We start from the raw sequence: 23030 nt of genomic DNA, 5'->3' as shown, positions 1-23030 counted from the left end.
CAACATTTTAATAAACGTTCAATATTTGAAATAGTTTATTTTTCTGAACCTAGACGAGTAAGCTATTATTCAGTATTCATATTTTAAGCATTTCGACATATAATAAAGAAGCACTCGTATTGGAAGCGCAGAGTTTTGGGTATATGTATAAATTAAATAACAAGTATCTCTTCTGTCCCTCAACGCCATCCCTGTTATAGTGAATATTATCTTGGTTCTCAGCGCCATCTCTATATTAAATATAAACCATATCTTCGCCGTAATATATATATGGAAATATTATTTACTGACCATTTATTGAAATTATTCACAAAAACGTGTTGCAAATCTTTCAAATATCTGATTTTCTTTCGATTTTCTAAAATATCAAATAATTTGTTTCCAACTACTTTTATAATTATTCCAGTTCAATCTGACATTCGCCTTTGCGCACATTCAAATTCGCTTCATATTTCCAATTGTCAAACTACCCTTCAAAAAATTAAAAAAAATAACATTTCCAAATGCAACTATCTTCGCTTTTAGTTCCGGGTTGCCCTTAATGGCCGCGTTTACTTCATCTAATTTCGTGCAGCAAGAAAATATTAAATTTCATGTAGAAATAATCGTTAATAAATTAACAATTACCGAAAATACACTGCGCGAATCAATATCCAATCGAAATCAATTCAAATAAACCACTAATGAAGTGATATAACGCGTCAAATTTAACATTATCCCAAGGATTCACAGCAGAAGCACCACCAACTAGCAATCAAGAACCCAACAAGAGAATCAAGAACAGCAAAAGAAGAAAAGAAATCCAATCCAAGTCCCAATCCCTCGCCAAAGTGAAGTGAATTGAATTGAATTCCATGCAATCGCATTCCAGTAACAAAAAAACAACAACAACAAAACAGTGATTGCCAGTTGCCACACATTACACTGAAATAAGAAACAAAAAAATACAAAAGAAAATCAATCATTTCGCCGCGAAATTAAAAGAAAATCAAGAGAAATTTGCGTAAATGTGTTCTGTTTTGTGTTTTCTTTAAATTCCAAGTGAATCGTGTTTAATTAAAAATACAAATCTAACAAAAAAGATACCAAGAGCTCTTCCTCGTCCTCACTCAGTGTTCGTTGTCGTTCCCTCTGTCAGTTACCCTGCCCCCATCGCGTCGTTGTCTTCTTCGACATCGACACCGATAACGACAACGTTTGTGCGTTTTTCTCCTAATTTCGTTCACCTGAAGTCGTCGAAGTCGGAGCTCCTCCAAGAGCAGCATCAACAACATCAAGAAAGAAGAAAAATTCGTCTCGTTTTTATTTTAATTTCTTTTTTAATTTTAATTTTTTTATTTGGTTTTATTTCTGTTTAATTTCGTGTGTCCCGTTGGTTTTTTTTTTTTGGTTAATTTTTATTTGAGTGCAAGTGCTTGAGATGTATTGAGTGAGTTATTTTCTAATTTCTGTAAATAAAAGAAAAGCTGAAGAATAAGTTTCCTTCGTCGCCGCCGCACCGCGCCGCGCCGTCAACGTCTTCGTTTTGTTCTTCTCGCCACGTGAAGCCGAGCCGAGTCCGAGAGGCAGAGATAAAAGAAAAACCACAAACTTTTGTTTGCTAATCAGAAATCTGTAGAATTGAAGAAGAGTCTGTGATCTTTTGCTGCGGCAGGTAGAGGAGTCAAGTGAATGCACTGCTCAATGGAGAGGAGCTTATCAGCTGGTGGAGGTGACAGTTCGAGTCAAACAACAAAAAACTCTAAAGATGGTAAGTCAAAAATTAAATTGAACGCTAGTCTCCAAATACCCAAGGCCCAATTACTAGGTTACCTTGGTTGTTTTGGGGATTCAACAAAAACCTGTAGTGGCAGAATATGTTCGTATTTAAACAGTAGCAATGAGTCCTTTCCACGTCCTCTAGGGATTTGGTTGTGTTGGAGTTATGAGTTTCCTTTTTTCATGAATTCCTAACATGACTTTGACAGAAGCAAGCAGGGTTGCCATGACACATTGTATTCAAAATTCTATTGGGAAAGCAAGTCTTATATTGATGGTTTTGATTGAAGGATTAGTTTTTAGTTTTGTTTAGTCTTTTGAACTTATAATGGTGACATTTAAACAAAAGCTTAATCTTAAACTTTAAGTAGCCAAAGAATTAATTTGAATTGAATTATAAAATACACTAACTCTGGGTTAGGTTAGGTTAAAGTGGCTGTCCATGATGGAAACGGACACACTTAGGCCAGTTTAATGGACCATTGTGATACCATATGAATCTTGAGGCTTCCTCCTAAGCTTAATGGAATCAGCTTGAGTCCCTTACGAAACTTGAGAGGCTGACTATGCTGATATGATTAAGATCCTTTAGATCGTTAAAGAAGAATTCTACTAGGTAATTCGTGCGTTTTCGAGCTAAAGCAGGGCATGTACAGAGAAGGTGAAGAACTGTTTCCTCATCCTTCTCGTCCACACAGGTTCTGCTAAGTTATTTGAGAACACGACTAGCCGCTTGGCGTGCCTTTCTATTAGGCAGTACCCGGTTGTGGCACCTGTTATCGAGCTAATATGAGATCTGCTTAGAGATATCAAGCACCTTGAACGTTTTAAATCCAGTGTTGGCCAGATGTTTTTTGTGACCTGACAAGTGGTGATGTTTTTCCACCTGGTGTTTGCCTTCTTCGTAGCGTCTTGCATTAGCAACTGTTTACAAGTAGCGATTGGTATGCCAGTAGTTGCCAAACGTGGTAGCATGGGCTGTACTGTACCGTTCCTGGGGAGTTCATCTGCCTTACAGTTACCTGGAATGTCTCTATGGCCCTCTACTGTTGTGCCATCTCCATTATAGATCATCGACAGTTATGGGCTATTATAGAGTTTGTAGAGACGGAGTCCAGAGATTTGATAGCGGCCTGACTATCTAAGAAGATACGGATATCAGATATTGATATCACGTTTTATTTAAGCCAGAATAAGACTTCTTTTATCGCCAAAAGTTCCGCCTGGAACACTCTACAATGATTAGGAAGGCGAAATGAGAGACTTAATTTCAGTCGTTCAGAGTACACATCTCCATCAAACCCTTCTATTGTATTTGAACCATCTGTATAAAACTCTAACATTGAATCAAAATTTCATAACCAGTTGTTGCTATCAAAATATTTTTTTAAAGCGTATGGAAACTTGGCACTAATGTAATTTGATAATGTTTCTAAAGTAAAGAGTTTGAGTTAATGAATTTAGTTTGACCTAAAAATATATTGCTTCTCCTTTTAGAGCTTACTTAATTACTAAAGGTAGCGCTACAGTCCGGGGCGGACCTGGGCGGACCTGGGCCTCAACCAACAAGCGTCTCCAGCCAGCTCGGTCCCTAACTAACTGTCTCCAGTTGCGCACGCCCAGTTGGTTAAGGTCCTCTCCCACCTGGGTGCGCCACCTGAGTCGCGGTCTTCCTCCACTGCGCCGTTCCACAGGATTGGATTCGAAGATGTTCCGGGCTGGAGCGTTGATGTCCATTCGCTCTACATGACCTAGCCATCTAAGCCGTTAGACTTTTATTCTGCTAACTAGGTCAGTGTCGCTGTACAGTTCGTCATTATATCTTCTCCTCCATTCTCCATCTATGCCTACGGGCCAAAAATCACCTGAAGAATTTTTCTCTCGAAGCATCCTAAGATGCTCTCATCTTTCTTTGACAGGGTCCAGGCCTCAGCGCCATAAATGAGGACCGGGATGATGAGTGCCTTATAGATGGTGATTTTAGATGCTCGAGAGAGGACTTTACTTCTCAATTGGCTTCTAAGACCAAAGATGCAGCGATTTGCAAGAGTTATTCTTCGTTTGATTTCAGCGCTGGTGTCGTATTCTGTGTTTATAGCGGTGCCTAGGTAGACAAAGTCCTTAACTACCTCGAAGTTATAGCTGTCCATGGTGACGTTTTGTCCAAGACGTCGTTGTTCAATGTCCTTTTTTGATGACAGCATATACTTGGTCTTGCCCTCATTGACCACTAAACCCATCTTCTTCCTCCTCCTCCTCCTTTTAGAGCTGGATAAGAATAAATAAATAAGATGGTGCAACAGTCCGTTCAGAACTAGGGCCCAATGACTTACAACTTTCAACCATTCCTGTATGCGAGAAATATTTGACAGGTTCAGGCGACATAGGGGACTTAAAAGTAAGTCATGTTTATATTATCTGATTGGCTGTTAAAAAATTTCCTTCCAATTAAGGCCATTTCATTGGAAAGTTAGTCGGGAATAATCTCCCTTAATAAAGCACAAAATACGAGTCGAGATAGACTTTTACTTTGCCTAAGAAGTTTTATTTATGTTTTTAATAGTTTCTGCACGATCAGCATAAAGTAAAGATTAGTGAAGTAAAGTTCCAAATTTGAAGTTTATGGCACTTTACCGACTATCTAGATGCCTTGGTCAAAATGTAGGTTCAAAGAAAGTAGTTGACTGCAAATTATGTACCTTATGTTGTCTGAACCTGTCCATTGTCTGGGATAGAGGTGACCTACAGTTTTAAGCCGAATCCGAACGGCTTGTTTGAGAAAGCACTTTTTTATCACAAGAACTACTATTGGAGGAATTGTCAATTCCTCTCAAGAGGCAGTGAAAAAAAAACTTTGGGTAGCACAGCCAGAGATTGAACAAAAGACCTCTAGAATGACAGTCCAACGCACTAACCATCACGCCAAGGGCACTGCTGGATAAGGATTTAAATTCTACAGTTTTCCTCTAAGCATATTTTCTTTAGAAACTTAAGTATTCGAGGACCCATCAGGGAGAGAAAAATGTTTTCTTTCACTCTGTGGTGTCCAAAGTGTTTCCTCCTTTTGGTTATAAGTACTTTCCATTTGTTTAAAAAGTAATCAGTTGTTTCCCCATGGGTTCAGCTTATTTTACTTTGGAATAATTATGCCTGATAATTTGTAGCTAGCCTGTTCCATCGGTATGGATGTTCTAATTCTAGGCCAGAGAAATTCTAAACAAGTCACTTCTTGGTCCATAGAAGTCGAAGTTTCCACTTAAACACCATTTCTTGAAACTTAACTTCCTTCTAAAGTTTTAAAATTAGATGTTTTGGTCGTGACATCTCTTAGGTGCCAGTTATAGCTATCATTGGTGTTCATCATTGAAAACAAATATTGGATTTTTTTTTTGGCAGGTCGTTTATAGCTATCATTAAAAATGTCTGTTTAGAGATAATCTTAAAAGATTTCAGGCCGAAATATTGGTGTCAATTCTCTCTAATTGACTTTCTCCGTTCGTTCTGTCATATACAAACGGGACCATTAAAAATATCCGATAATATTTCACCCTCAAAGTTATCTAAAGTGACTTCACTCTTAGCAGAGTCAATGTTTTATTTACTCAATTAGGTGAGCGATAGTTTTAACAACAATAAGAGTGTTCTAGCGTTGTTTATTGATCTGACCAAAGCATTTGGTTGTTTTCTTTTATAATAAACACACACTTAAGGGGATATTACTACCCTTATTATGAAGAATCACTGTGTGAGCACTAGAAAGAGAAGAGAGGGTTTAAAAGGAGATGTCGGTGCACATTGGTTTTGAATTCCTGAATATTGCAATGACTAGGAAAGACAGAGTGTGGTAAGGCATTCCACATTCGCGTAGTACGGCTAAAGAGCGAATCTCTGTATTTGACAGTACGGCCGAGGGTATGCTTATGAGCATTCCTAGAAGCTCGAGTTTTACGGTTGAACTGTTTAAGAGGAGGAATGCAACTGGCTATTTACTAGAGCATAAGCTGTTAAAATAACGATAAAAAGGGTCAGACAAGAGGCCTTACGACGATGTTCAAGCGAAGTAAATGAACTTATGATGATACTATCAATTTAAATGCTCTACGTTCAATACCATCCAAGAGGCTTAAGTAAGTTGCAGGAGCACCTTCCAAGAAATGGGAGTTATACTCAAGCTTTGAACGTATATAAGTCTTGTAGATAACAGTCAGATCAGAAGGGGTGAAATATTGATTGCATCGCCTAAGGAAACCACACCTTGCGACATTTTTGACGACATCGCGTTCCACAAGAATATCGAGGTGTTCAGTCTCATTGATGCAAGTGCCATCCAACGATAATAGCAAGGGGGTATATCTCACTTTAACGATACAAGACAGCATTGCGTTTTCGAAGCATTAAATTTCACGCGGTTTCTTAATGCCCATTGAACAATGCTGTTTAGGTCGGAATTTAATGAGCTTATCATATTTTGTCGTTGCGGTCCCACATCCGAAGAAGGCGAATGTGAGTCTGAAAACGAATATGAAAAACTAAGAGTACTATCGTCAGCGAAACAATGTATTGGATAAGATGTGGCAGACAGGAGATCATTAATAAAAATTAGAAAGAGTGGTGGAGATAGAACAGAGCCCTGGGGCACACCAGCATTCATTGTATGGTCTTCAGACTTAAATCCATCCAATACTACTTATATTGAAAGATCCGAAAGGTAATTACTAATCCAATGAAGCAGGGGTTCACGCAAACCGAAAACACACATTTTCGATAAGAGAGCCTAATACCAAACCCTATCAAATGCTTTTGAAATTTCAAGTGTAATAATCTTACTTTCTCAAAAGCGATGTAAAGATTGGTTTCACTGTTCGGTGAGATGAACCATGAGATCACCACTGGCCCTATTGCTTCGAAAGCCGTACTAATTTGGTCAATTATCAGATCCTTTTAGGAAAAATATATAAAACTGGATTTAGAGGCCCGGTTTTCGATTGGTTTGCTTCCTATTTATCCGCAAACATCAAAAAGTTAGAATCTATAGAATATTTAGCGATGTTCAAGAGCTTTCTACCGGTGTTCCCCAAGGATCTGTGCTAGGTCCAATATTGTTTTTGATATACATAAACCCTGTCTTCAAACAATCATCAATTAGCAAAATAACAGCGTTCGCTGATGATATGGCTCTGATATATGTTAGCAATTCGCTATTTGAATTGATCGCTATTTTACAAAAAGATTTAAATGTACTAAGATAATGGTTTTCAAGGCGTGAGCTCATTTTAAGTGAAAAAAAAAAAACAAAAATAATGGTTTGCAATTTAAAACAAACAGCTCCAATCTTGGACTGTTAGTTATCTTCCATTCAGGAACATGCAAGAAACTTAGCTTAGCTACACATTCTTGTAGAAAATCCAGCTTTGAACATATGACACCTTGTTCCAATGATTGTTTTGAAATCGAATTCGTAATAGTTTTAAATGTTTAGGAGTTACAATTGACAAAAATTTAAAACAGAGAATTAAAAAAGTACTTAATGTCCGTAACACGTAAAATGTTCTTATTAAAACGAACTTGTACAAAAAATCTATTAACAACAATATATTATGGGCTCGTTCATTCTAAGCTACAATATGGAAGAACTAGTTGAGGAGGTGCAAATCAAAACACGCTTGATCCCATAATTACATCGCAAAAACATACTGTCCGAATCATTTGTAAGAAATCAAGGTTAACAAGTAGTTGGCCTTTATTTCAAGATCGTCGTAGCTTGCCGTTGAAACACCTTTATGTATATGCAGTTCTTCAAGTTTATTTCATGAGAAGTGGATACAGTCCACTGGATTGAAAGTCTGCCATATCAATACTCAAAGTTTGAATCCAAAATTAGATAGATTTTGGTATTTATTTATAAATTCTAAGATTGACATGGTTTGTGTTAGTGAAACATGGTTCTCTGTGGATTTGTTGAAATAAGGTGTAATAACAATAAAATAATGATAGGGTCAGTGTATCGTCCTCTTCGGAATATAGACATATCACCTCTCTTCTCAATATTGGATGAACTATTATATGTGTCACCGTCTGTTATCGTTGCTGGAGATTTTAGTAACAATGTCCTCAAGAGCTCTGAGCTTACGGATAGAATGGCATCTCTTGGCCTATTTCCAGTAAATACTTTAACACCTACTCATTTTACCAAGGACTTTAGCACTCCACTTGACTTGTTTTTTGTTAGTCATCTTAGCAAAGTTCTTCTGTATGACCAACTACCTGCTTCTTATTTCTCTCATCATGATTTAATTTATTTAACCTTTGAATGTACACCAATGAATCAACCTTCTAATTAAAGCTTTAGAGATTTTAAAAATGTCGATAGACGGCAGTATGTATGTATGTGTGTTTATTTAGCTTTTCAACTATTTGATTACAAATGATATAAATTTACATTAATTTTATATTATATGGAGTGGAATAAGAGAGCTTAACATCAAAGAAATAAATAATTTAACAATTTTTTAAATAAACTTAATAATATAATTATGTATATGAATGTTTATAATTTACATTTATAATGATACATTGCGCTGAGTTTTTATATGCGCTATAATTTTTCGTTTGAAAACTTTTACATTTAATTCAGTCTTTAATTCACTTGGTAAATCATTGAAAGCTTGAAGTCCTTTGTAAAAAATACTGTTCTGACTCGCAGTTGTTCTTGCCATAGGTAGTCTAAAATCTTGATTGTTTCTTAAATTAAAGGGTTGCACATTACCAACATAGTTTAACAAACGTGACAAATAAAACGGCATGAGATTGTTTTTATTTTGAAAATAAATAGCAAAACATTCAAAAGGATCCTTTCTCTAACATTTAACCACATCAACACATCCAACATATAACATATAGGTGTATAAATATTGCACTTTAAGATAATTCTCATGGCTTTGTTTTGAAGTTTTTGGAGTCTATTTAACATACTTTGATTCGACAAAAAAAGGACAGATGAACAATATTCAAAATGGGGTTTTATAATTACGTTAAATATTTGTATTGCACTTAATGTTGATATGTTTTTACGAATTCGTTTAAGTAGATTTATTTTTTTAACAATTTTCTTTTCAATATAGTCAATATGTTTATTAAATGTCAACTTATTATCTATGACAACACCAAGATATTTTATATCTGCTACCATTTCAAGATTTTGACCATCAACTTTTATATTTACAGCAGAATCTCTTAAATTATTACTTAAAATCATAATTTTGGTTTTAGCAACATTAATCTTTAATCTATTTGCTCTGAGCCATAAACTAAGACTATCTAAATCAGATTGCATTTTCATTACACCATCTTCTAAGTCGTCACATTTTAAAAACAATAAACCATCATCTGCAAATAATGCACATTCACTATTTCTTAAAACTTTTGTAATATCATTTATATAGATGTTAAATAAAAATGTTCCTAAAATAGAACCTTGGGGAACGCCAATATTGATTGCAGCTTCTTCTGATATTACATTGTTCACTTTAGTTTGTTGTTTACGATTTGACAGATACGAGGTCATCCAATTTAATGATTCAGCACGAACTCCATACTGTTCCAATTTTTCGAATAAAATTGCTCTATCAACTGTCTCAAATGCTCGTTTTAAATCAAGAAAAACACATATTATTTTCGTTTTTGTATCGAGTTGTTGTTTCCAATTTGCGATTACCATATTAAGTGCACTTTCACATGAATGTTGTTTTCTGAACCCGGACTGGTTTTCAATTATCAACTTATTATTTTCGAAAAATGATTCCAGTTGAATATATGCAACTTTTTCGAGCACTTTTTCATAAAGAGGGAGGGCATTAATTGGTCTAAAGTCTTCGCATTTTTTTGAATTCTTAACTTTCGGGATTGGAGTTATTTGAGACACTTTCCAAGAGTTCGGAAACTCACCATCACTAAAAGACTGGTTTATTATTTTCACCAATGGAGGACCAATCCAATTGATCATGTCTTTAAAAATCTTAATATTTATATAATTAGGATCTCGTTTGTTTTTAATTTTATCAAAAACTTTTTTCAAATCAGCCAATTGTATTTCAGAAAAAGTGAACTCTATCGGGTTTCTTGTAATATAATTTACGAATGGGGCATAAGGGATGGAGTCATTGATTTCCGTTATACTTTCAACAAAATACTTATTAAACTTGTTTGCTATAATTGAATTGACACTACACATTACATCTTTCAACACAATTTCAGAGATTAGCGATTGTTTTTCTTTAAGAACAAATTGTTTAATATTTCTCCACATTGATTTTTGATCAGTTGAACTGATTATTTTATTTTTAATAAAGTTACTTTTTGCTTTGTTTATCTCGTATTTGTAATTATTTCTCAAATTTGTATAACTATACCAATCTCTCGAATTATTTGTAAAACGGGCCTTATTATAAGCGGCAATTTTTTGATGTTTCAATATTCGAAGTTGGTTACTAAACCATTCAAATCCATCTTCACACACGTTTATAGTTTTAATAAATGAATTTGCAGTTTGTTCGATAATATTTTTAAATATCAGACTCATTTCATTCGTTTCATTTAGATAACAAATGTTATAGATGTTACTTAAATTTAAATGATATTCAAAATTTGCTCGATTATATTTCAGCACCGTCAACTTTTTCTTTTTAATCTCTTTTTTTATTTTTATATTAATATTGATTAAAACAGATTCATGATCGGTAATTTTGAAATCAGGGGCAGTTTTAACCGTAATTTTTTTTGAATTCGTAATAGCAAAGTCAATTAGCGTTTTTGAAGATTTAGTTATTCTAGTGGGAGAATTCACAAGTTGTTTTAAACCGTTTGTTTTTATATATCTTTCAATATTTTTCTTGTAAACGTCATTTGACTGGAACCAGTCGATATTAAAGTCACCAACGATAAGTATTTCGTCCGAACGCTCATTAAGTTCATCAACCCATTCAATAAATTTTTCACAAAAAACACTTTTTGAGCAACTTGGTGACCTATATAATGCCACTAGTATAAATGAGTATGTTTCACAAAAAACTCTTAATGACAACCACCAGATATCCTTGTTTATTGATAAAACTTGTAGAGTTTCAGTTTGCCACCTTTCATTCACAAAAATTATTACACCACCGGTATGTCTTGATTCACTGTCACATCTGTTAATATTATAGTTCTTTAAAAATAGTTCATTGTCATCGATTTCAGAGGTTACGCAAGTTTCAGATAATATTATAAATTCAAATCGGTTATTTTGCACTACTGTTTCAAGTTCAGTGAAGTTGCTCAAAATACTTTGGATGTTTAAATACAACGCTTGAACATGCTCTGGTTGCTAAAACTCTACTTTGTTTTTTTCCAATTGATATTTATTTTTAAAAACTGAACAATTTTTATCTCTAGCGTCATGATTAACATCTAATGAAAACCCGAATTTTTTATTTGCATCGATACAATTATTACATTTAAGGTCATTACATGTACAATCTCGAGTGTCATGATCATCACCACATTTAGCACAAACTATTTTTTTGGAACACTTCCCAGCAATATGGTTAAATCCCCAGCAGTTAGAAATAGATCTCAATAATATTGAGTGGTTTCGAATATACGGTATCCTTTCTGTAGATGACCAAATATTATTTCTTCAAACGAATATAAAGTATCTCTATGACTTACATGTTCCCTTGGCTATAAAGCAGTTTCGAAGGAAAAATCAGTCTTGGTTTAACAATAATATTAAGGCTTTAATAAGGGAACGTCGAACTTAATAAAAAAATCACTTCAGTAACTATAGAAGGCCTTGAAAATAGTTCTAATGTGTCGCATTTTCCTGATTATCAATTGAATGAGCTGCCTTCACGTTTTTATATCTCTACGGTTGATGAGGCTGAAAGCCTCTTAGCCATCAAATCTAACACCGTGGGTATTGATGGTATACATCCAGTTTTCTTAAAAGCCATATTACCTTACGTTCTGAAATACATAACGCACACAGTTAACACAATCTTTATGACCAGTACCTTTCCCTCTGCTTCCAAACAAGCTAAGGTCATACCTGTTCTTAAAAATCGTGATTGTGGTAATTGTCGATCCATCGCCATTTTGCCTTTTCTTTCAAAAGCCGTAGAAAAATTAATTAATAACCAAATGCGCTCTTTTCTGAACAATAACAAAATGATATCATCCAATCAGTCTGGTTTCGGACCGAGGCACAGCTGTACCACGGCTTTAATTGAGGTGGTGAAAAACATTAGGCAAGCTATAGACAATGATAAAGTGACCATTCTCACTCTCTTAGATTTTTCGAAGGCTTTCGATACCGTCAATATCGAGAAACTTTGCGAAAATATTGAACATCTCTTTAATTTTTCTGCGCCATCAACAAATTTAATTCGGTCTTATCTTTCTATGAGATTTCATGCAGTTCATGCTAATGATGCAATGTCTTCCTTTCTTCCTTTGCATTGTGGTGTTCCTCAGGGTTCAATTTTGGGCCCTTTGCTATTTACAATGTATATCAATGAACTTTCTTCTTTGTCGCTTAGCTCATCCATACACATGTATGCAGATGATGTGCAACTGTACCACAGTTTTCCATTAGGTATGGCTAAGAATGGTGCACATGAAATTAATGAAGATCTTTTTAAATCGTAAGAAATAAAAGTACTTAGTGATTTCAAAAACTAATATAGATACCTCATATTTTCCCGAAATATATTTTAACAATTCTGTAACCGATTTTGTTGCTTCTGCAAAAATCCTTGGTCTTACTTTCGATACAAACTTAACCTGGAAGAGTCATATAAAAATTGGGTTAGGTAGGATCTATGGTGGTCTTCGTTTTTTGTGGGTTAGCTAAAGTTTTGATCGTCCCTATTATGCTCTACTGCAGCGAGGTTTTTAGCAATTTAATTTTTTTTCTGCTATTTGTAAATTATAAAGAAGAAGAAGAAGAAGGGATTACCGAGAAAGTTATTCCTTCTAATGGAGAGTGCTGGACATGTACATAGAAGGTGTTGGACTGTTTCCTCTACCTTCTCGTCCATGCAGCTTCTACAGAAGTCATTTGTGTAGACCCCTAGCCTCAGAGCATGTCTTCCTATGAGGCAGTGTCCTGTTATAATTCCAATTATAGAGCTTTTGTCTGTTTAGAGATATCAAGCCTTTTGACCGTTTTAAGTCTATGCTTGGCCATATTTGCTTGGTTGGTAGGCAGGTGGTACTCTGTGACCATCTAGCATTTGTTGATTCTAGAGCATATTGTTTGAGAAGATATTAGCATGTAGCAAGTGGTGTTCCTATGTTATGTTTTTGTCTAACATTAGGCAAAAGTGTTCCGTTTTTCGTGAGCTCATCTGTTTTGAAATTTCCCTGAATGTCTCTGTGGCCCGGCACCCAAATGAGGTGAATATTAAACTGTTCCGTCATCTCATTCAGAGATGATCGACAATCTTGGACTATTTGAGAGTTTGTGAAGATAGACGCGAGTGATTTAAGAGCGGCTTGGCTGTCCGAGAAGATTCGTATATGCTTGCAAGATATAACTTTTTCCTTGAGCAAGGATAGTGCTTCTTTAATCGCCCAAAACCATTCCTATGCTAAAGCTTACTTTTCCGAGTAATTTGTGCATAGTAGTAAATTTCTAACATCAAATCCCTGAGTTTTGAATATCTTTTCGCAGTGAACATTTCGTATTCCAAATATTTTCTTATTTTGATTTTTCGTGTTGAACGGAATCACTTTGCTTTTTAGAACTGTGATAAAAAAAAAAAATTAAGTTAGTTTCAAACTAACAGTGATGGCAACCCGTATAAGTACAACATTGTGTTTGCATTTGTATTGTGCGCTGCGCATACAAACAAACATACATCAACATCATAGCCTATCTATATGAGGCCTTTTCTTGCAATAGTTGAGGTTGAGGGTTTTTCTTGACAATTCCTGATTTTCTGATTGAACAACATTTCTGCCTTCGATTGCTTGAACATTTTTGTGTGCTAAAAACTTGTTTCGCCACGAAGAATGTTGGTTGTACAAAAAGTACAAACAAAATAAAAACAAATTAAGCCGGCTAGAGAGTATAGGTACCTACCAGAAAAATTGTTTCTTCTGGATAGAGCATGCAAGCTAGGTTCTAGTTTTTTATCATCTTGGAAAAAGTTATAGTTGGTACCTACGAGAAGACGTTAAGAAAATGACAATGTCATTTTAACGTCTAAAAATAAATGAACATATAGATATACCCACGTTAAATAAAAGGACAAACAAATAAAAAGGAAGTAGAAGAATTTTTCATATTTTCTACTCTTAACGAAAATAATGTTGAAGAAACACACAAAATAATAATAAAAACGTTAATGCGATGTTCATTTGAAGAAAAAGTGTCATCAGAGATGATAATTTATTATGATGCTGTTGCACTAAGTCCCACGTGGATTTTTCTTTTCGTTCATTTAATGGAAATTATGGAATAAAGTGTTTTTATTTAAGTTTTATTCTTTTTTTGAACGATGTCGAACTTACTCAACAAAGAGTATATTTAAGGTAGAAAATGATTATGAGGATATTTTTGAAACACTGATGTACAGTGTTTTTTTTTTTTAAGAATTTACTTATGCACACTCAAGGCGTTCATGTGAGTGATAAGACAAAATGTTACTGATGGGAATTTCATCAATAGCTAATAGGTTTTGAGAACGCCAACATTTGTATTCAATTTCTTCCTAATTTGCAAATGATTGTTTTACAAGCTCTGTTGCAAAGTTAATCCATAATTCGGAAAACAAAATTTACCTATAAATTAAGGACCAAGATCAAGAATGACAAAATCAGTGATTTACAATTTCTTAAATAAATAAAATAAAATAAAATAAAACTTTAAAAAAAAAAAAAACGTATAAAATTTGCAAAATCTCATCGATTCTTTATTTGAAACGTTAGATTGGTCCATGACATTTACTTTTTGAAGATAATTTTATTTAAATGTTGACCGCGGCTGCGTCTTAGGTGGTCCATTCGGAAAGTCCAATTTTGGGTAACTTTTTCGAGCATTTCGGCCGGAATAGCCCAAATTTCTTCGGAAATGTTGTCTTCCAAAGATGGAATAGTTGCTGGCTTATTTGTGTAGACTTTAGACTTGACGTAGCCCCACAAAAAATAGTCTAAAGGCGTCAAATCGCATGATCTTGGTGGCCAACTTACCGGTCCATTCATTGAGATGAATTGTTCTCCGAAGTTTTCCCTCAAAATGGCCATAGAATCGCGAGCTGTGTGGCATGTAGCGCCATCTTGTTGAAACCACATGTCAACCAAGTTCAGTTCTTCCATTTTTGGCAACAAAAAGTTTGTTAGCATTGAACGATAGCGATCGCCATTCACCATAACGTTGCGTCCAACAGCATCTTTGAAAAAATACGGTCCAATGATTCCACCAGCGTACAAATCACACCAAACAGTGCATTTTTCGGGATGCATGGGCAGTTCTTGAACGGCTTCTGGTTGCTCTTCACTTCAAATGCAGCAATTTTGCTTATTTACGTAGCCATTCAACCAGAAATGAGCCTCATCGCTGAACAAAATTTGTCGATAAAAAAGCGGTTTTTCTGCCAACTTTTCTAGGGCCCATTCACTGAAAATTCGACGTTGTGGCAGATCGTTCGGCTTCAGTTCTAGCACGAGCTGTATTTTATACGGTTTTACACCAAGATCTTTGCGTAAAATCTTCCATGTGGTCGAATAACACAAACCCAATTGCTGCGAACGGCGACGAATCGACATTTCACGGTCTTCAGCAACACTCTCAGAAACAGACGCAATTTTCTCTTCTGTACGCACTGTACGCATTCGTGTGGTTGGTTTAATGTCCAATAAAGTAAACTGAGTGCGAAACTTGGTCACAATCGCATTAATTATTTGCTCACTTGGTCGATTATGTAGACCATAAATCGGACGTAAAGCGTGAAACAAATTTCGACCCGAACACTGATTTTGGTAATAAAATTCAATGATTTGCAAGCGTTGCTCGTTAGTAAGTCTATTCATGATGAAATGTCAAAGCATACTGAGCATCTTTCGCTTTGACACCATGTCTGAAATCCCTCGTGATCTGTCAAATACTAATGCATGAAAATCCTAACCTCAAAAAAATCACCCTTTAGTACTACCCTCAACCATTCTGGCAAAGTTTTTTTTAAACTATTTATTTTATTTACTTTTAATTAAGGAAAGACTTATTTTGTAGATTAACTTTGAAGTTTTCAACATTTTTTGTTGTTAGGACTGATTATTTGAGTCATTTTCAGTGGTCTACTCTAACCCTAACCCTTATTCAAATCCACCTTCCATTGCTGTTTTTTATTAAATTTCGTTCATGTAGTAGATTGGGTTGAACAGCACCATTTCTGGCGAGTTGATCTGCCTTACAGTTTCCTGGAATGTATCTATACCCCGGCACCCAGCAGGGCTGAATATTAATTAATTGTTGTGCCATCTCCATTAGAGTTTGTAATTGTGCCACCTAGAATTTGCTATCGCAAAAGCTGTTTCCTTTAGCATAAGTTTACATGTGGCTATCGGTATACCTATGTCCTCCCTTTCAGGTGAAATAGGCATGACGATTCCATTTTTAGCGAGTTTATCGGCTCTACAATTTCCCGTGATGTCTCTGTGGCCCGGAACCCAACATAGGTGAATGTTAAATTGCTGCGCCATCTCCATAGGAGACGATAGACAATCGAGGGCCGTTTGAGATTTGGTTGAGACACCATCAAGAGATTTAATAGCAGCCTGACTGTCAGAGAAGATACGGATATCAGAGGTTGATATCACGTTTTCTCTTAGCCAGGAGAGAACCTCTTTGATCGCTAAAATTTCCGCTTGGAAGACGCTACAATGATTAGGAAGGCGGAATGAGATGCTTAGATTAAGCTTTTCTCAGTACACACCACTACCAACTCCCTCATTTGTCTTGGGTCCATCTGTATAAAAATGAATACTTTTGTTATCCAGGAGTTTTTTGTCTTCTCAATCATCTCTGGATGGAATGGATACCTGGAAGTTTTTTCCAAATAGGGGTTTAGAAATAGTCTTGAGTCTTATAGCTGTACTCGCTGCCACTTGTTTACAGAAGATGTCGAGGGGTGTCAGATGGAGGAGAGTGTCTAACGCTGCTGAGGGTGTGGTTCTCAATGCCTCGCTTTTGCAGAGACATGCAGTGCGTTGGACTCTGCTGAGTTTGTCGTAGTATGTGACTTTGCAGTCCACCATACTGCAACCCCGTACATAACTATTGGTCGGATTACCGATGTGTATAGCCAGTAGGTTATGCTAGGTTGAAAACCCAATTTACTTCCTATGGCTTTTTTGCAAAGGAAAAGAGCTGCTGTAGCTTTTTAAATTCTTTCCTGTATATTAGATTTCCAACTTAATTTTTTGTCCAATATCAGACCAAGATATTTGGCTTCATTGATAAAAATTAGTGGTACACCTTTTATTGAAGGAGGTACAATTTCTGAGATCTTGTATTTCCGTTTTTTTGAGGATTAATACTAAGTATGCAGTGATCAGTCCATCTAGTGAGCATATTAAGTGCATTTTGGAGGAGGTCTCTTAGTGTATTAGGATGTTCCCCTGTGACGGCGAAAGCAACATCATCGGCATATGCAACCACTCTGTAGCCTTCCCTCTCAAGGGATATTAGTAGTTCGTTAACCACTATGTTCCACAGGAGAAGGGACAGAACACCTCCTTGCAGAGTGCCTCTACTGACAGATCTTTTTGTGCCCAACTTAGAGTTGATGATCCTGCTTTTTAGCATTAGATTAATCAACTCACAGATTGAGTATTCGACGTTTAGGGTCGTTATAGCAGAAGTGATAGTGGATGTGTCAACGTCGTTGAAAGCTCCCTCAATATCCAGGAAGGCCACCATAGTATATTCCTTTTGCTCTAGGGAGTATTCGATAGTTCTTACCAGAGTGTGCAAGGCTGTTTCTACCGATTTCCCTTTGTAGTAAGCATGCTGAAACATTGATAGTCCTTTATCAATGCTATAACGTATATGGATATCGATCAATAGTTCCAGAGTTTTGAGAATAAAAGATAATAGGCTAATAGGTCTTAGGCCTTTAGGGTTGAAATGCGAGCATTTGCCCGCCTCGGGAATAAAACTAAATTTACATCTCTCCATCGCTGAGGTATATAGACCAGATTTATACAACTTTTGCAGATCATGTCAATGATGGGCAAAGTTATATCAATGGTAAATTGTAGCTCAGCTGATACGATGTGATCTGGACCTGGAGATTTATAAGGTTTGAAACTATTCAAAGCTTATATCAATTTTTCCTATGTAACCAGACCTTGAGGAAAAATTAAGTTATTACCCGACCCAGGACTGTTTGTTGTATTAACGGATTGGGAGCTATCCGGGAAGTGGATGTCTAGTAGCAGGTTTAGTGTTTCCTTGCAAGAGTTAGTCCATGTAAAATCTGAGTTTTTAAGACAGCTAGGCATGGTTGGATTTGTCGAGAGAATCTTCCTTATCCTTGATGCCTCCGAGGATTCTTCTATGGAGTTACAGAAGGATCTCCATGAGGATCTTTTGGTTATTCTCAATTCTAGTTTATACTTTTTGAAGGATTCTTTATAGTAGTCCCGATCTTTTGGTGTCTAGTCTTTTTTGTTCGATTGAAAAGCCTTCTACAATCTAGTTCAGCAGCCCACCAATATGGTTTCTCTAAGTTTCTGTCAAATTGCAGTTGAGGGATGGTATAGTCTGTGTGCGTTGGAATGTTGTTGTTAATCCACTGCGGCGAAACTTGGGGGCGAATAGCAGAGCTTGCAGTTATTTGTTTGCTAAATAAAGGGTGATTTTTTAAAAGCCATACAAAAAAACACATACAATTCAGAAAAATGCATGAAATCTTTATTTAAATCGTTAGTACGGTCCACATAATTTAATGTTTGAAGATTATTTCATGCAAATGTAGACCTTGACTGCGCCTCAAACGGTACATCCGCTTAGTCCACTACTCTTTCCAACATTTCGGCTGTCTACCAATGCACTAATCGAATCAGGCTTGTCTGTATAGACTTGAGCTTTAAGGTAGCATCACAACAAATTATCTAAAGGTGTTAAATCGCACGATCTAGGCGGCCAATTGACCCGTCCCAAAATTGAAATAAAATGTTCACCGAACTCTCCTCTCCGGTGGCATGTGGCATCGTCTTGTTGAAACCACATGTTATGCAAGTCAAGCTCTTACATTTTGGCCAACAAAAGTTGGATATCATCTCACTGTTCCAATGATGCCACCAGCCCATAAACCGCACCAAACCGTGACTTTTTGTGGATGCATTGGTAGCTCTTGCAATTCTTTTTGCTGATATTCACTCGGTAAAAAAGTGGACCTTCGGCCAGCTGTATTTTGAAAGGCAGCACACCTAAATCCTTCCACAAAATGTTCTACGTTGTAGAGTAACAGAGGCCCAATTGCTGCTAACGGCGACGAATCGATAATTGATGGTCTTAAAATTACACTGGCCGATGCAGCTGCTATATTTTCTTCAGTTCGTACTCTACGTAAGCGTTTTGGTGGTTAAATGTCCAACAATGTTAATTTGGTGCGAAATTTAGTCACGATAGCCCGAATAGCCGCTTCAGTGGGTCGATTAAACTGAGCATAAAATGGAAGAAGTGCGCTATAAACTTTCTTAACAGAGCACGCATTTTGATAATAAAATGCAATAAATTTTGCAAGCGTTGTTCATTTGTAAATCGATTCATGGGTTAATTATAGACCAAACTGAAGATGTTTGACAGTGAAACAAGACACAAAACGTGCGTCAGCTGTTTAAACCAGTTTTGCCAAAAAGATAATAGCTAAAAAATCACCCTTCACATATATCCTTTGAAGAATCAACAGTACAAAGAAAAAAAATTGCATCGTCTTGTTAAAAATATCCTTAATTTTTGATCGAAAAAAGTTTGTTAATATCTCTTGGTAACGAACCTCGTTTTAGGTTAACTCATAGCCGACCTCATTTACCAATAAGTTCGGCCTGATGATGCATCGTTCTCAGACCATAAGCTTCACAGCAGAGACTCCCTGTTTATGCACTACATATAATATCTTATGTCCCTAAACAAGGCAATGTTTGCTAACAAATTCATCGGGGCACGTTTAATCGATTAGACTGACCATAAAATGGAAGAAGTGCGCGATGAACTTTTTTAACAGAGCACGCAATTTGATAATAAAATTCAATAATTTGCAAGTATTGTTCGTTTGTAAGTCGATTCATGGGTAAATTATAGACCAAACTTAAGATATTTGACAGTGAAACAAAACTCGAAACCTGCGTAAGCTGTTTTAACCACTGACTGTTGCCAAAAATATAATCGCTTAAAAATCAGCCTTTATATCAAGAGGTGTTAGGTAAAGTAGGGTATCCAATTCCGCAGATCGGTTCTTGCGAAGCGATCCGCTTATACATAGGCAACCTGAACGTTGGACTTTATATTGTTTGTCGCGATTTATTGCTTTTCTAAAGCAGTTCGCTTACTGCCACACATTCATTAAAATCGGTCTGATTACCGATTATTTTGGCAATGACTTAAGATATTCCCTTCAAACTAAACAAATCATCGCATTTAAAAATTTCTACAAAATATACAAAACAAAATTCGTAAAAACTAGTGTTCGACCCCAATACCTCGAGAAAAAATTAAGGCTTTGACTTCAAAGTTATTTCATTCCTTGTAAAGTTTTGTTATTAATATAAAATACATTTTTTTAGAAAAATCGAATAGGTATTTTTTTTTTGCTACTTAAATTGGTAAAAACTGGTTTTCAAATAAAATTTATCAAATAGAAAAAGATATTGAAATCAAACTTACTTAAATTTGCAAAATATTGTTTTTAACTTTAAGTTGGTTTTAAGCGAAGTGCTATTGACAACTTTTTTCATACAAAAGACGAAAACCTACAAATACAAAAACAACTGATAGGCAATCTGGCCGTCCAGGCTAGAGGTTGTGACTTCCTGACCACGTAAAATTAGCCTAGTTGCGAAGCACCAACAAACCTCGGATACAGACGTATTTCCTCATGACGAACCAAGCAAACGAAATAAGGACATCGAACTTCGTGAAATGATAGGTTCTTATAAAACTACGTGCAGCTGTACAATTAGTGGAAGCCCTAAACTGCTGCAAGGCAGATATAACCGCCATCCTAGAAGTGCTATGGGATGCACGGGGCAAACGCAAATTAAAAAACTGCGATGTATGCTACGGCGGCAACTGCTATTTGGGTGTAAATTACTTGTTGGAACTAGACTCAGGCAAAAACTCCTGATTTTCAACAGTGTGAGCGAGCGCATCACAACAATTCGCATTAAGGCGAAATTCGCCAACATAAGTCTAATGTGCCCGCACGCCCAAACAGAGAAGAAAGATAAAGGCACCAAAGACATATTCGTATAGCTCTTGGGCAAGACATATGAGCAGTGCCCTGGCTATGTCTTTAAAATTGTCTTACAAGATTTTAACGCTAAGCTGGGAAGAGAAGACATCTTTGGTGGCACAATCGGCAGATACAGCCTGCACGACACCATCTTAGAAAACGAATTCCGGCTGATTGATATCGCTGTGGTCTTAAACGTCTGAAACACAATTCACACATCTTGCTATCCACAAGGGGACATGGAAATCTCCTAATGATCAATCTAATGTCGACCAGATTGGTCACATTGCAATCGACGCACGACACTTCTCCAGTATACATGATATCCGAATATTCCGAGGGGTCAACATTGACTCGGACCACTACCTTGTTGTAGCCAAGGTAAGGCTACGCATATCCCCATCCAAGCCAAAACAAGGAAGTACTCAAAATTTAGGAGAACAAAGAATGATATTGTCTTCAAACTTTTCTTTTCTCATACAAAATGTTGATGTTAATATTTTTAACAACTTTTAGAAATATCGACAGGTGGCATCTCCACTACTTTTTTCATTTATAAAAAAACCATATAGTTGATTTTTTTTAAATCCTACTGATTACGAATGATGGTGAACAGGTAAAAAAGTCGATACCATTTTTTGTTTGAAACAATACTTGAAGTCGATATGTCAATTAGTTCCTCAGATATGAAAGTCGTTTTTTTTTTCGAAACGAATGTACCAACTCACACAGACATCTCTCTTCAAATAATGGACTTAGAGTCTAAGAATCTTGAAACGTCGAGAAATGTAAACAAATTTAAAAATTTATAAAAATGTTCTGGTACTTTTTCTGCGAGCAAGTGATGTTATAGGTTTGGTAATGTAAAGTTCAAAGTTTGAAATGAATGACATTTGAAAAGCTTTCTTGTTACCTTGGTCTAAATCTAAATTGTTTATGTTTTCGTCTCTTTAAGCATATATTTCAAAAAATTCATTTACAAGACAAGCTATGCAAATTGATCCAACTGTGCTCCATAAATGTCCGATAATTCTTGAATGTCGTGTCGAAGTGTTATCTAAGTTCAGCCTTAAATCTCAAATTGAAAGTAGCCTCAGCTGTTTAAATTACCTGCCTAATGCAGAAACTTTAAAGAAAAGTTTTTATACCTAACTACTTGAGAATTTCGTCTGCATTTCTTGTCATTCTTTCGAATTTCTTTTCTTGCCACTTTATAAAAATGCATGCATTTAGTTGCAAGTAGAATAAATCTTTTATTTATGTCACTTTTATATGCATTTTATGTCGCCATTCCTCTTAATAAATCCACTTCCTCAAAGAAATTTTCATTCTTATTATAAACCAAACCAGGAAATAATAAATTAACAAAAACTATAAATAAAAAGTTCTCATTGCACATTTATGTACAGTCAGACAGAAAAATTTGCATACAAATTTAATAAAAAAAAAGCACCACAAACCAGACAAAAACTGACTAAGAAAAAAAAGTGGACTGAAAACTTGAATGTTACCTAAAATGGAAAAATCAAAATACTATGTATGCCATTTCCATACCCTACCCGACCCAACTACCTATTTTGTGTTTTATATTATTCAAAGCACAAAAAGAAATTAATTGCTATTTAATTTAATTTATTTACTTTTATAGATTTTGTTTTTTTTTGATATATGTAGATATTAATTCGATTGTTATCGAGGTAGAAAAAAAAAAACAAAAAATATTAATTACTTTTAAAATTGCTCTTAATTTGTTTGTGGCGGTATTTCCAAATATAG

General features: G+C 35.7%; 1 protein-coding gene across 2 annotated transcripts in view; it reads left to right on the top strand.

Moving 5' to 3' along the window:
* The first annotated feature begins 509 nt into the window (after window positions 1–509).
* Window positions 510–23030, top strand: part of LOC129945868 (cyclin-dependent kinase 14) — a 446135-nt gene continuing 423614 nt past the window's right edge. Inside the window, exon 1 of one of the 2 annotated variants that reach the window (XM_056055810.1) lies at window positions 510–1750. In XM_056055810.1, the coding sequence (XP_055911785.1) occupies window positions 1672–1750 (79 nt within the window). In that variant the 5' untranslated portion in view covers window positions 510–1671. The remainder of the gene's footprint in view (window positions 1751–23030) is intronic. The other variant, XM_056055809.1, reaches the window with a different exon arrangement.

This window comes from Eupeodes corollae, chromosome 2 (genome assembly GCF_945859685.1).
Source record: "Eupeodes corollae chromosome 2, idEupCoro1.1, whole genome shotgun sequence".
Taxonomy (NCBI): Eukaryota; Metazoa; Arthropoda; class Insecta; order Diptera; family Syrphidae; genus Eupeodes; species Eupeodes corollae.
The sequence above is the reverse complement of the archived record's forward strand: the minus strand, read 5'-3'. Positions and strand labels throughout refer to the sequence as shown.